The sequence below is a fragment of the Bos mutus genome, chromosome 4 (assembly GCF_027580195.1).
Source record: "Bos mutus isolate GX-2022 chromosome 4, NWIPB_WYAK_1.1, whole genome shotgun sequence".
In the NCBI taxonomy this organism is placed as follows: domain Eukaryota; kingdom Metazoa; phylum Chordata; class Mammalia; order Artiodactyla; family Bovidae; genus Bos; species Bos mutus.
Window position 1 is genome coordinate 110,949,674 of NC_091620.1, and position 13,564 is coordinate 110,963,237.

General features: G+C 42.2%; 1 protein-coding gene across 1 annotated transcript in view; it reads left to right on the forward strand.

Moving 5' to 3' along the window:
• LOC138987575 (ATP-binding cassette sub-family A member 13-like) overlaps positions 1-13,564 on the forward strand; it is a 37,945-nt gene that overhangs the window by 21,395 nt on the left and 2,986 nt on the right. Inside the window, exon 3 of the mRNA XM_070368865.1 lies at positions 2,066-2,189. Coding sequence (XP_070224966.1) covers positions 2,066-2,189 — 124 coding nt within the window. The remainder of the gene's footprint in view (positions 1-2,065; positions 2,190-13,564) is intronic.

The following is a 13,564-nucleotide window of genomic DNA, read 5'->3' on the forward strand; positions in this document are numbered from 1 at the left end:
TGGTGAAGATGGTGGTGATGAAGATGATGGTGATGGTGGTGATGAAGATGATGGTGATGGTGGTGATGATGGTGGTGATGATGGTGGTGGTGGTGGTGATGGTGATGGTGAAGATGGTGATGATGAAGATGATGGTGATGGTGGTGATGAAGATGATGGTGATGGTGTTGATGGTGATGGTGGTGATGATGGTGATGGTGGTGGTGGTGATGGTGTTGATGGTGATGAAGATGATGGTGATGGTGGTGATGATGATATTGGTGGTGGTGATGATGATGACAATGATGGTGGTAAAGTGTTTAGAAACCATTATAAATAACTTCCTCTGCTCCAGGTGTTTTATCAGAAAGACCATTTAGTTCATCTGGTTTAAACCTCAACACTCCTTGAGAAATGATTGCCTGTTTTGTTCCTATCATGCTTATGCTCACTTGAAATATGGATAATGTGGTTAATTCTAAAAATGTTATATGATTAGAAATTATTAAGGGGTGACTTTTATCTGAAATAGTATGTCACTATTCAAAATAGTAAATTAATGTATTTATTCATTTGGCAAATAATGTTTTGAGTGCCTTTGTGTCCAAGCTTTGCTCAGGATGAAGTGGTGGACACAGTATTTTCCCTGTCCTTCCAGAACTTACTGTAGGGTCAGACTATGATAATGCAGTGAGATAGTGTCATGTTGGGACTCCACACAGGGTACCAGGAGCACAGAGGAGAAGTGGCTGCTCCGTTCTGAAGAAGGGGTTCTGAGGAGTTAGCAAATGTGAATCTTTGTCAGATGAAAGAGTTCAGGGGAGGACAGATCTGGGCAGACCAGATAGCATGGGGGAAGATCAGAAGAAAAGGAGTTTATATGAATGAGAAGCAGACATGTGGCTGGAGGAACAAACAGGTTCAGATGAGTAAAAGCTTTGAAGGATGTGGAAGACGGTGACTTCCCAAAGGGTGCTGAGGGGGCTTCCCAGGTGGCACTAGTGGTAGAGAACCTGCCTGCAGTGCAGGGGCCATAAGAGATGCAGGTTCCATCCCTGGGTCGGGAAGATCCCCTGTGGAAGAGCGTGGCAACCTACTCCAGTATTCTTGCCTGGAGAATCCCATGGATAGCGGAGCCTGGTGGGCTACAGTCCATGGGGTTGTGAAGAGTCAGACGCGACTGGAGTGATGGAGCACGCACACACACACACGTCTGGGTTGGGATTGCTGAATCACATGGTCATTCTATTTTTAGTTTTCTGAGGAGCCTCCACTCTGCTCTCCACAGTGTCTGCACCAACTTACACTCCCACCAACCGCGTGAGAGGGTTCTCTTTTCTCCAGAAAGTGGTTTATTGTACCATTTGTCCTGAAAGCCCTTGGATCCTATCCAGTTTTTCTAAACATCTTCGCGTTAAATGACCTTTAGTAACCACACTCAAGTTCTTAAGAATCCAAGAATTCCTCTGCTTTTATATGAGACGAAAGGAGGTGTTTGCTCTGATTCTTCCAACCCACAGCCTGTTCACAGTGTCTGGAGGTGAGGTTGAATGACGAGGTATTGACACTCCCTCAGCAGGGAGAGGAGTCTCATGCAATTGTGCTTATGGCCAGGCAGAGCCGTCCTGCCTTGCAGCCTGTGGGTAGGCCCTGGAAGAAAGGTGTTAATGTAAAAGGTTTCTGTCCTTTCTTTTTCCTGTTGGGTTGCTGAGGTGTTTTGGGAGAATGGCATTGAAACATGTATAATATCATATATGAAATGAGTCACCAGTCCAGGTTGATGCATGATACTGGGCGCTTGGGGCTGGTGCACTGGGACAACCCAGAGGGATGGTACAGGGAGGGAGAGGGTTCAGGATGAGGAACACGTGTATACCTGTGGCGGATTCATGTTCATATATGGCAAAACCAATACAATATTGTAAAGTTAAAAATAAAATAAATTAAAAAATAAGTAAAAATAAAAATAAACTAACAACAGGACTAATAATGTAATAACGTGATATCACATATTACTGAACTCACTAGGTATTCCATTTCTGGGACCAGTCGTATGGACTCATTTCTGTCTTGTATCCACATCCAGGCTATTTGCAACCCCGGGATCTGCCCAGCCGGGGTGTTTTCCCCTTTGTCCAAGGCCTTCTTTGCAACACCGGGTCGAGGTGCAGGAACACAAGCTATGAAGGGGCTATGGAGCAGCGTTTTCGGTAAGAGAAACACAAACATCCTTTTCACGGGAAGCTCCTGAATAGAACTGACATGAGGCTTTTAGTTCAGCCTCAATAATTTGGGGTGGGCCAGCCATCATAAGAAACACAGAATTTAGAGTCACCAGGAAATCGGCTTTATGACATTCAGACTCACATGCAAACAACCTCCATAATGGTTCGTTTCTAGTAACAGGTCTTTCCACAGCTGTTCCAAGAGTCACAAAGTGATTGCTGATTAGCAGATGCGTTTTGCTTGTCCTAGTTTGTTTTCTGTAGGTTAAAACTCTGACCTCAAAATTACCCTCTTGGCCAACTATGCATTTTTGGCACCAAATGCTTGAAAACAAGTATTTGTTTGAGTTACCCACTGGCTTTTCCTACTGTGCTATTTTGGACCAGCATCTGTTCACAGCTGAGATACGCTTGACCTGGACCAGGTGACAGTAGCCATCGTGACTCTGGATGCTGAGCCTGGCCTGTGTTTACCTGTGGCAGCAGTCTGGCACCAAAGACTAAAAAGAGAAGCAATGGGAGGTATTTTATGTGAGAAGAGTCAAAATACAGAAGGGTTTTAACTTAGAGCTCCCTGAAGGCTCTGGAAACTTCTCTCAGTGGAGTTAGAAATGAAAAGAAGCAGCTGAGTCATCAGATAGTTTGAATTTTTCACATGTGAATCATCTGTCTTTGCTTCCTCCATCCTTCCTGCTGTTGACCCGTCTATGACATTGAAGTGTAAAGCATGCAAACATAAGTGATCTTTAACTTTCAACTGTAAGTTACAAGAAGAGAATGCAAAGCTTCTAGGTAATTTTGGACACATCTGGTATGATATTTTTAAAGGGTGGGTGCTTACATTTTTTTTGAGAGAGGTAATATAAACATATGATATTAAGAAAACCATTAGAGAGTAAAGTGTAAAGTTATAACCCTGGAATACATGCTGGCCTTTTTCTTTGTTTGGGAAAGAAAGTGCCTTTCTGGGAAAATGAGAAGTGTTTGAGGCTGATCAGCGTCTCTGTTTCAGGTCTCTCTCACATCTCTTCGTCACTTAGAGTGGGAAATTTGTGTGTCCTTGAAGGGGGAAAAGTGGGGCTTTGCACGCAAACCATATCGACCCCATCTCTTCTTAGTTGTGTGCTTCTGAGCAATTTACTTAATGTCTCTACATTTGCTTCTCACTCCCCTCCTTCCACATCGTGAGTGTTGAAGTGCTGGCAGGGTAGCCCTCCTGCGGTGGGAGTTAGCACTCTCCCATCCCTATGGCTCTGGCTCCAGCAGTCACACCGACACTGGAGTCTCCACATCAGAGAATAGCTCTGCCTTTGTCTCTCAGGCCACTCCACACCCTCACCTGCACTTACTGAGAACAGGTGGTCACACAGCCTGCAGAGACCTCTCCCCACATCCTGAGAACCACAGTACTTTTCAGAGCCTTGGACGCCGATGAGCAGGAAAGAAGTCCCTCCCGGTTCTGGGCTCTGTCCTCGGACCTGCCCCCTCCACTCAGAGGCTCTCATTGTTTTCATGCTGGTCCAGGACGAATTCAGTGGACTCCCAAAACCATAATTAAAAATTCACTTCTGATCACTTTTTGAGAATTGTCTCAGATTATGAATATCTGAAAGCAAAATTTAAATCTATTTAAACATCACGGTTAACCAGTTTGTGGATTTCTGTGCCCTTTGTGATCCCTGGGGAAAATTCACTTTGGGCAGGAATCTCAAATTTCATCTGATCTAGGATCAGTTCAGTTTAGCTGCTAAGTCATGTCTGACTCTTTGTGACCCCGTGGACTGCAACATGCCAGGCTTCCTTGTTCTTCACCATCTCCAGGAGTTTGCTCCCTGGGGAAAGTTCACTTTTGGCAGAGATCCCCAGTTTCATCTGATCTAGGTTATGATTATGAAAATCCACTTTCAGATTCCTGGTTTTATTACAGAGCCAATGCTCAACACTTAAAAGGTGATTTCAGAGTTGGAATCGTGAACCATGGATCATGACTCCACAGATTAAGTGGGTGTGTGGCAACACAAGGAATCGCTCTTCATTGTTTACAGTCAAGCTGATGGCAGAAAAGCAATGGAAAGTGCTTCACGGAGCGAACGCACTGTCTGAACTTGCCCCCTGCGCCCTTTCACTGTCAGGACCCGCAGGAGCTGCTCGCCAGGCCAGGCCGTCCTTCATTCTCATCCCAGCCCCTTGAAGGGTTTCCATCCAACTGTTCCTGACTATTCCCTACTCTTCTCACTTTCTTATCTTCAATATTTTAATTTTTCTTCTTCCTCGATCCCAGATCCCCCAGAGCCATCTCGCTGACTCCACCTCACTCCAGGAAGGCCTCCTGCTGTACATCTCACTTACTCCCTGACTGCGGCCGCCTCCCTCTTGGCTTTTCCTCCGTTGGCTTTTCCCTCTTGGGATGCTCTTTATAGTGCCTTCCAAGCTTTAGCCTCTCTAGTGTATAGTTTTCCTGATCACAGGGTCCAGCCCCTTTGCCATGAGTTGAATCATCTTTTTCCAACCAAAGCAGCTAAGAATTTGATGCTTGTCTCATCAGCGACTCCTCTGACAGCAGGGAGGACTCAAGTTCAAGGAAGGAGTAAGGTGGCCCTTTCCCATACTCTGTCCTTCTCCTGGGGGCCTCCTTTCTCTCACTCTGTCCCCACCCTCCAGCCTTTGGAGGCAGGCTGCTCCCCGTGGTCCAGGTTCCCCATGGGGAGAAACCTTGTGGCCTCCGAGCAGCGTGGATTCTCTGGCTACACCTGTTGCACCAGAGCAGAGAGCCTGCAGGTTCCTGATCCAGGCTCTCGCACACCTCCCTCCCCTCCTGGCCTCGGAAAAGAGGGGTCACAGTTAGGGTGATCACAGACGGGGAACTGCCCGCACCACTCCACGGTGACACAGATGCTTCCGTTGAGCAAAGGCGCTTCCTTTTCTGCCCAGTTGGAGGGTCTGCCCCCTGTGCGATGAACTTTCTCTTCTCTCTTTCTCGGGCTTTCCCAGCCGTAATCCCAGCTTAGTCCCTGTCCTTACGCCATTCCTCTGTCTCTGTAGTGTTGGCTCTAACAAGCCACAATGAAAGACAATTTTGCGGGGTCCTGGGTGTGTTTTCAGGCCCTGAATTTCCCGTGTTTCAGTGAAGCGCTGGCTCAGCGCGTGTGAGGGATGTTCCCCTGGGCACGGAGCCCCCCTCTCTGACCTGCGGTCACCCAGAGGTCCTGGTCTATCCTCTGGCTGCGTGTGGGTGGGTCTCCCCCCAGGAGCCCCCTCCAGGCCCAGCTGAGCTTCCTCTCTTTGGTGTTCAAGAACTTGGGGAATCAGATGTGTTCCTCTCTCCATAAAACTTGGATTATATTTAGAACATGTTTATCTCTTTAGTTAATAAAGATAACTTCCTTGGAGAAGAAAATGGCAACCCACTGCAGTATTCTTGCCTGGGAAATCCCATGGACAAAGGAGCCTGGTGGGCTACAGTCCACAGGGTTGCAATAGTCGGACACGACTTAGCAACTAAACCACCATAAAGATAATTTCCTACATTATCTTCATTATCTTCCAAAAGTACGGGTTTCCTTTCACGTGTAAATCTCTCATCCGTCTGGGCTTTATGTCTTTGAATGATGTCATAGTGATCCATTTTAGATTTTTTCCATTTGGATTTGTGATTGCTGTAGCACTCTTTAAGGAAATCGCCCATCTTGCCCTGATCTGCAGTCCTGAGGGTCTACGTGTCAAGCCTCTTGTGTGCCCTTTTTCCAATGTCTGTTCTGTCCAGCAGGCCATCCCTGAACTATTCCTCAGTGTCTTTTTTATGATAATGTCTGACATCTGATGTCTGACATATTTTGCTCTGCTCCTTGAGGGAAGTCTCTGCTCTTCCATTTAAATTTATAAATTCATTGTCAAGGTCAATGAAAAAACCCTATTGGCATTTTGATTGGAATTGCATCAAGTCCCATGGTTAAATGACACATCATTTAATTTATAGCTTCATAATATTTTTGCTTAAAAGCCATGCATATTTTTTATTGAGTATGATCTGATTATACTTTTAGTTTGCATTTCCTTAATCATGGATGATGTTGAGCATCTTTTCATATCTTTATTGGCTGTTTGACGTTCTGTGTATAAATGGTTTGTTCAAATCCTTTTTTGGTGGTTGTGGGGAAGTGCACTGCATGGCATGTGGGATCCTAGTTCCTCCACCACTGATCAAACCCTGCAGTGGAGTGTGGATTCTTCAGCCACTGGATCGCCAGGGAAGTTCCCTGTTCAAATCTTTTAACAATTTATTGTGTAATTTTTGGTTTTACTGCATTTTTAGAACTCTTTACTTACTTTGTTTGTAAATCTTTTATCAGAAAAATGTGTTGTGAATATTTCTTCCAGTCTGTGACCTTTTTTGAAGAGCAGAGTTTTTTTCATTTTGATGAAATTCAGTTTATCAGTTTTTTTCTGTTTTGGTTTATGCTTTAAAAAATTAAAAAAATTTAGGTATAGTTGATTTACAATGGTGTGTTAGTTTCAACTATACAGTAAAGTGATATATATATAAATGTCTGTATCCCTTTTTAAATGTTCTCTTCAATTATAAGTTATTATAAGATACTGAGTATAGTTCTAGTGTAGGAACTATAGTAGGTTCTTGTTGATTACCTACTTTATATGCAGTAATGTGTATATTTTAATCCCAAACTCCTGATTTATCCCTCTCTTCCCCTCCCCTTTGGTAACTCTACGTTCATTTTCTATGTCTATGGGTCTACCTGTTTTATAAATAAGTTCACTTGTATCCTTTTTTAAACTCCACATATAAGTGACACTATGTAATATTTGTCTCTGTCTGACTTACTTCATTCAGTATCACAATTTCTAGGTCCGCCCAAATTGCTGTAAATGGCATTCATTATTCCACTCACTTTTATGTCTGAGTGTTATTCCTCCGTATATATGCACCACGTCTTCTTTCTCTGTTCACCTGTGTCCACTCATTGGTCGATGGACGCTGGGCTGCTTCCGTGTCTTGGCTATTGTAAATGGTGCTGCTGTGAACATTGGGTGCATGGATCTTTTTGAATTATGGTTTTCTCTGGGTATACATGCCCAGGAGTGGGGCTGCTGTCATATGATAGCTGTTTTTAGTTTTTCAAGGAACCACCATCCTATTTCCCACAGTGGCTGCACCTGTTTATATTCCCACCAACAGTGTGGGAGGGTTCCCTTTCCTCTATACCCTTGCCAGGGTTTATTGTTTTTTATAGATTTTTTGATGGTGGCCATTCTGACCACTGTAAGATGCTATCTCATTGTAGTTTTTATTTGCCTTTCTCTAATAGTGATGCTGAGCATCTTTTCAAGTGCTTTTTGGACCTCTGTATGTCTTGTTTGTCTCTTTTGTATTTTTCTCTAACAATGAAATATTTGTGTAACTGAAGATCATTACAATTACCTACTGCAGTTTCTGTTAAAAGTTTAATAGTTTTAACTTTTGTTTGGGTGTATGATGCATTTTTGAGTTAGCTTTTGTATATGATGTAAGTGTTGCGGTTTATCTTACATTTGGTTGTTTAGTAGTTCTAATACCATTTGTTGAAAATACTAACATATGCCCATTAAATATAGTTGGCACCTTTGTTGAAAACCAGTTGATCTAATAATATCATGTAGATCTGCTTTTGTTCTCTTTTATTTCAATGGTCTTTACGACTATCCTTAGGCCAATACTCTATAGCTTTAGAGAAAATGTCTTGAAATCAGGTACTATATGTGTCCTTCAACCTTTTTTTTCAAAATTATTTTAGCACATCTGTGAATTTCCATATATATTTAAAAATCAGCTTATTTATTTATACATGAAAGTCTGCTGGGATTTTGATGAGGATTACATTAAAAAATAGCCTTATAGAGATTTAATTCATATACCATAAAATGACACATTTAAAGCATAAAATTCAATAGTTTTTAGTGTATTTACAGAATTGTGCAACTATCACCACAATCAACTATAGAAAATGTTGAATCACTCAAAACAAACAAACAAACAAACCTGTATCCATCAAAGCTCACCCCTCCTTGTCTCCTCATTTTCCCTACTCTTGGCTTCAGGTCAGTTCAGTTCAGTTCAGTCACTCAGTCGTGTCCGACTCTTTGTGACCCCATGAATTGCAGCACGCCAGGCCTCCCTGTCCATCACCAACTCCCGGAGTTCACTCAAACTCACGTTCATCGAGTCGGTGATGCCATCCAGCCATCTCATCCTCTGTCGTCCCCTTCTCCTCCTGCCCCCGATCCCTCCCAGCATCAGAGTCTTTTCCAATGAGTCAACTGTTTGCATGAGGTGGCCAAAGTACTGTTGGGTGGCATTAAATCTTCAATATCTTTACTGATTTTTTGTTTGTTCTATAAATAATCAAGAAAGGATTTCTAATCTTTGTAATTGTGGCTTTTTCTGTTTTTTCAGTTCTACTGATTTTTGCTTCATTTACTTTGAAGCTCTGGTGTAAGTGCATGCATGTTAGAGTCAATCTTTTCTGTGTTGATTCATTTATCATTGTATAACTTAATCCAGTTATCTCAGTTATTAGACATGCATACAAGACATTGTACATGCAATATATCACACAATATGTTATATGCATTATACTATATCCATTATGTAAAATACTATAATACATAATATATGATATGTTAATATAATCTCTTTATCCCTGGTTGTATTTCTTGTTTTGAAGTCTATTTTGTTGGTATTTACATAAGCCCTGTAGCTTTCTTTTGATTAGTGTTACATGATATATCTTTTTTTCACCTCTTTTACTTTCTGGCCATCTTTAAATTTTATTTTTAAAATGTAATGGCGTAGAGTTGGTTCTTTCTTATTATTCAGTCTGACAGTCTTTGCCTTTTAGTGTTTAGACCACTTGTTTTTATTATATTGGATTTACTTTTGTTTCCTTCTTTTGCCATCTTTCTGTATTCCTATTTTTCTCTTTGTTGCTTTTGTTTATGAAAATTGAATATTTCGTATCCTTTAATGTTTCTCTATTATTGACTTATGAACTGTACCTTTTTGTTATATTTTTCTAGTGGCTTATGCATTTTCATACTAATGTAGATGTATCTATAGGAGTGATTACTAGAAGCAGAATTTCAAGTCAAGAGAAAAATGCATTTTTTATTTTAATGGCCTTTTGCAAACGATCCTATATAGGGATTATAATATACTGCACTCTACCTTTTGAAATATGAGGCTATCTCTTTCTTTAGTAAGGCCAATAGAGGGTCTGGTTGAAATTTTAGATTTCTGCCAACCTGATTTTTTATTAATTTCTTGATGAGAAATGATATCTTGGTGCATGTTTGATTGGGTTTTCCCTATTATGGAGGATGTTGAACCTGTTTTTATATCTTTGTACAATTTATACTTATTTTCATGGCCTTTGTCAATTCTTCTCATTTATTATTTTTCTTCCTGATTCCTAGAGACTCTTTACATATTAAGGAGTTAAATCCTTCATCTGTTGTATGAGTTGTAAATATTCTTTCCTGAGTTTATCATGTATTATTTGACTTTATTTTTCTTTAACTTTCATTTTGAAATAATTATAGACGTAAAGGGAGTTGTTCCTCAAATAGTGAGATCTTATGTAACTATTGGGCAATATCAACATAGGAATGGGGGGACTTCCTTAGCAGTCCAGTGGTTAAGATTCTACACATCCAATGTAGGGGAATGAGTATAGATTCTGTCAGAGGTAAATTTTCAAAAAATTAAAAATGTCTTTTGTATAACAGATATATCACTGAGTGTTACTTCATTAATTACATGATCAGTAGGAAGACAAAGTTGGTTCAAGGAACAGTTGAGAAACTAGTTATGTCAACCTTTAAAAACACGAATATTAATTCTGTAGGTAAGACACAAAGCTTGTTTGGGTCCAAGAAGGACAATAAGGCAATAACTTTGGAGGTGATCTTTTTAACAGGAAAAAAGTCTTCAAGTCGCATGTAGCTTCAGAGCTGTATTCTCCAGGAAAAGCAAATAATTCCAGGGTGGACATGGATTAAAAAAAAAAAAAATAGATCTAAAGAAAGTGCCAAAGACTTTTTACTTTATTTCTTCCTTCCTCAGTTGGGAATTTCTCTAACTTTCCCTCTCTTTTAAACTCCAGATCGATTACAGGTTTCAAAAGCCTTTACATCCTTGAGACTCTGCTTGTCAGCACTTGTCCTAGGTTACTGGTGGGCAGTGAAGGGAGGCGTCTGGCTGGCCTTAGCGGCCACAAGGCAGCTGAAGGGCATTCAAGACAAGACAGTTCCTAAGAGAATTACTTTTTTGTATTGGGATCTGGCTGTCTTAAGAAACAATCCTAATTCTGTTAGACTGTGCCTTGGCAGTAAATGAATGAGAAAAATTTACACGTGTGCTCAGTCGTGTCTGACTCTACGTGACCCATATGGGCTGGATATACCCCATCATGTTCCTCCATCCGTGGAATTTTCCAGGCAAGAACTGCACTGGGTTGCCATTTCCTGCTCCAGGGAATCCTCCTGACCCAGGGATTGAACCCACATCTCCTGTGTCTCCTGCATTGCAGGTAGATTCTTCCACTGAGTCACTGGGGAAGATCCCAGTAACAGACATTAGCAGAATTTATAATAGAAACAGTGCTTCCCAGGCAGTGCTAGTGGTTAAGAATCCGTCTGCCAGTGCAGGAAGGAGATGTAAGAGAGGCTAGTGCGATCCCTGGGTTGGGGAGATCCCCTGGAGAAGGGCACAGCAATCCACTCCAGTATTCTTGCCTGGAGAGTCCCGTGGACAGAGGAGCCTGGTGGGCTACAGTCCATGGGGTCACAAAGAGTGAAGCAATTTAGCACACACACACACACGTAATAGAAGCAACTGTCCTGTTTATCTTGCTTGCTTTTTCCTGCAGCTCTTGGGCTGAAAATGTGTCTGTCCCAGCATCAGCTGTATTATTTCTGCCCTTTATTTTTAATTTTAAAATTGTTTCACAGTCCTACTTTATATGTAAAAATTACTTATTTATTTGGGTTGCACTGGGTCTCCATTGCTGCACACAGGCTTTCTCTGATTACGGAGGCTGCTCTTCATCGCAGTGTGTGAGCGTCTCATTGCAGTGGCTTCTCTTGTTGTGGGCTCTAGGGTGTGGGCTTCAGTAGTTGTGGTACACGGGTTTAGTTGCTCTGTGGTATGTGGGATCCTCCTAGACCAGGGACTGAACCTGTGTCCCCTGCACTGGCAGGTGGATTAGTAACCACTGGACCACCTGGTAAGTCCCTATTACTGCCCTTTAAAGAGAGCTGGGAGCTGGACTCTGTGCTAAGATTTTACATAGATTCCCTCTGCTGACCCTCCAACAACCTTATTAGGGTTCAGGTCAGTTCAGTTGCTCAGTCATGTCTGACTCTTTGTGACCCCATGGACAGCAGCATGCAAGGCTTCCCTGTCCATCACCAACTCCTGGAGCCTGCTCAAACTCATGTCCATTGAGTTGGTGATGCCTTTCAACCGTCTCATCCTCTGTCATCCCCCTCTCCTCCTGCCTTCAATCTTTCCCAGCATCAGGGTCTTTTCCAATGAGTCAGTTCTTACATCAGGTGGCCAAAGGATTGGAGTTTCAGCCTCAGCATCAGTCCTTCCAGTGAATATTCAGGACTGATTTCCTTTAGGATGGACTGGATCTCCTTTCAGTCCAAGGGACTTTCAAGAGTCTTCTCCAATACCACAGTTCAAAAGCATCAATTCTTTGGTGCTCAGCTTTCTTTATAGTCCAGCTCACATCCATACATGACTACTGGAAAAACCATAGCATTGACTAGACAGACCTTTGTGGGCAAAGTAATGTCTCTGCTTTTTAATATGCTGTCTAGGTTGGTTGTAGCTTTTCTTCCAAGGAGTAAGCATCTTAATTTCATGGCTGCAGTCACCATCTGCACTGATTTTGGAGCCCCCCAAATAAAGGGTTTTATTATTTAAATCATAACCTATTAGGGTTATGATCCCATTATTTGAATGATGACTTTCTAAGGGAGACATTGCTTGAGAAACATTTTGGCTTTGGGGACCCTCAGAGGGCTTCAGTTTCCTTGTCTGCAAACTGAGGGAGGGGCCTGAGTGATTCCTCCCACCTCTGACATCCTCAGGTCCTTCACTGAAATCCCACGGGGGTTGCTGGACGTAGCGTTTGGCTCGGGGCCCTTTGAGAGGGTGGTTTCCTACTGGTCTGAGGGCCACCTGCAAGGTGGCCTTTTCTTGTCTTCCTGAATCAGATCTCCTTTGTCCGCTCTTCCATTCACGGCTCCTCCGATACCTGGCAGGGTCCAATGTCACCTGATAAAAAGACCAAAGAAAGAGTTGGACTTGGGAAGGAGGAAATTGGTCTCCGCACAATGCCTGTTTCAGCCCTGGGATTTCCCCGTGTGTGCTAAGTTGCTTCTGTCATGTCTGACTCTTTGTGACCCCATGGACTGTAGCCTGTCAGGCTCTCTGACCGTGGTATTTCCCAGGCAAGAATACTCGTGTGGGTGGTCCTTCCCTTCTCCAGGGGATCTTACCGACTGAGGGGTCAAACCCATGTCTCTTGTGTCTCCTGCACTGGCACGTGGGTTCTTTACCTCTAAGCAACTTGGGAAGTCTCTGCTTCCTTGTAGGTGGTGACAATTAAAGGCTGATGTCCCAGGGGGGCTGATGCAGCAGGTAGATTTACCTGTTGACAACCGTTCCTCCAGTCACAGTGTTTGAGAATTTATATAATAAAAGGTTTGGGAGTTAAAAAATCTAATTGGATCTATAACTTTTAATCAGGAAAAATTTCTCCCAATTTTACTTATTTTTTCCTCTGATGTGCTAAAAGTAATTGGACACCTACTTAAACAAGCTTCCAGCAATTTGTGAAATGATTCCTTGTTTTATTTTAAATCAGCAGTTTCTTACTGACTAAGGTAAGTTCCCACTGAATTTGAGAATGGATGTAGATAGGGTTCAGTTCAGTTGCTCAGTGGTGTCAGACTCTGCAACCCCATGGAGTGCAGTAGAGGGTAGATTGTGCTGATTTTAAAGGTCATGAGAATGTTTTCTCTTTCTCAGTCATGAAAAATAATTTTTCCTCCACATATGACAAGTATTAATATAAAGTTAAGAAAAAACAGCAGTTTTATCATTTTTTAAATTAGAACTACAGAGTGTTGCTAAAAACAAAAATTCACAAGTAGATTTTAAAGGTTGAATTGGCTGTATCCAATGATTCATGAATCGAGCAGCACCCTATCTGGTCAGTAGAGAGGGCTCCTTGTCTTGCCTTTAAAAACCTCACAAGCAAAAAAGAGCATTTCAAGCTTAGGCAACCTTCCTG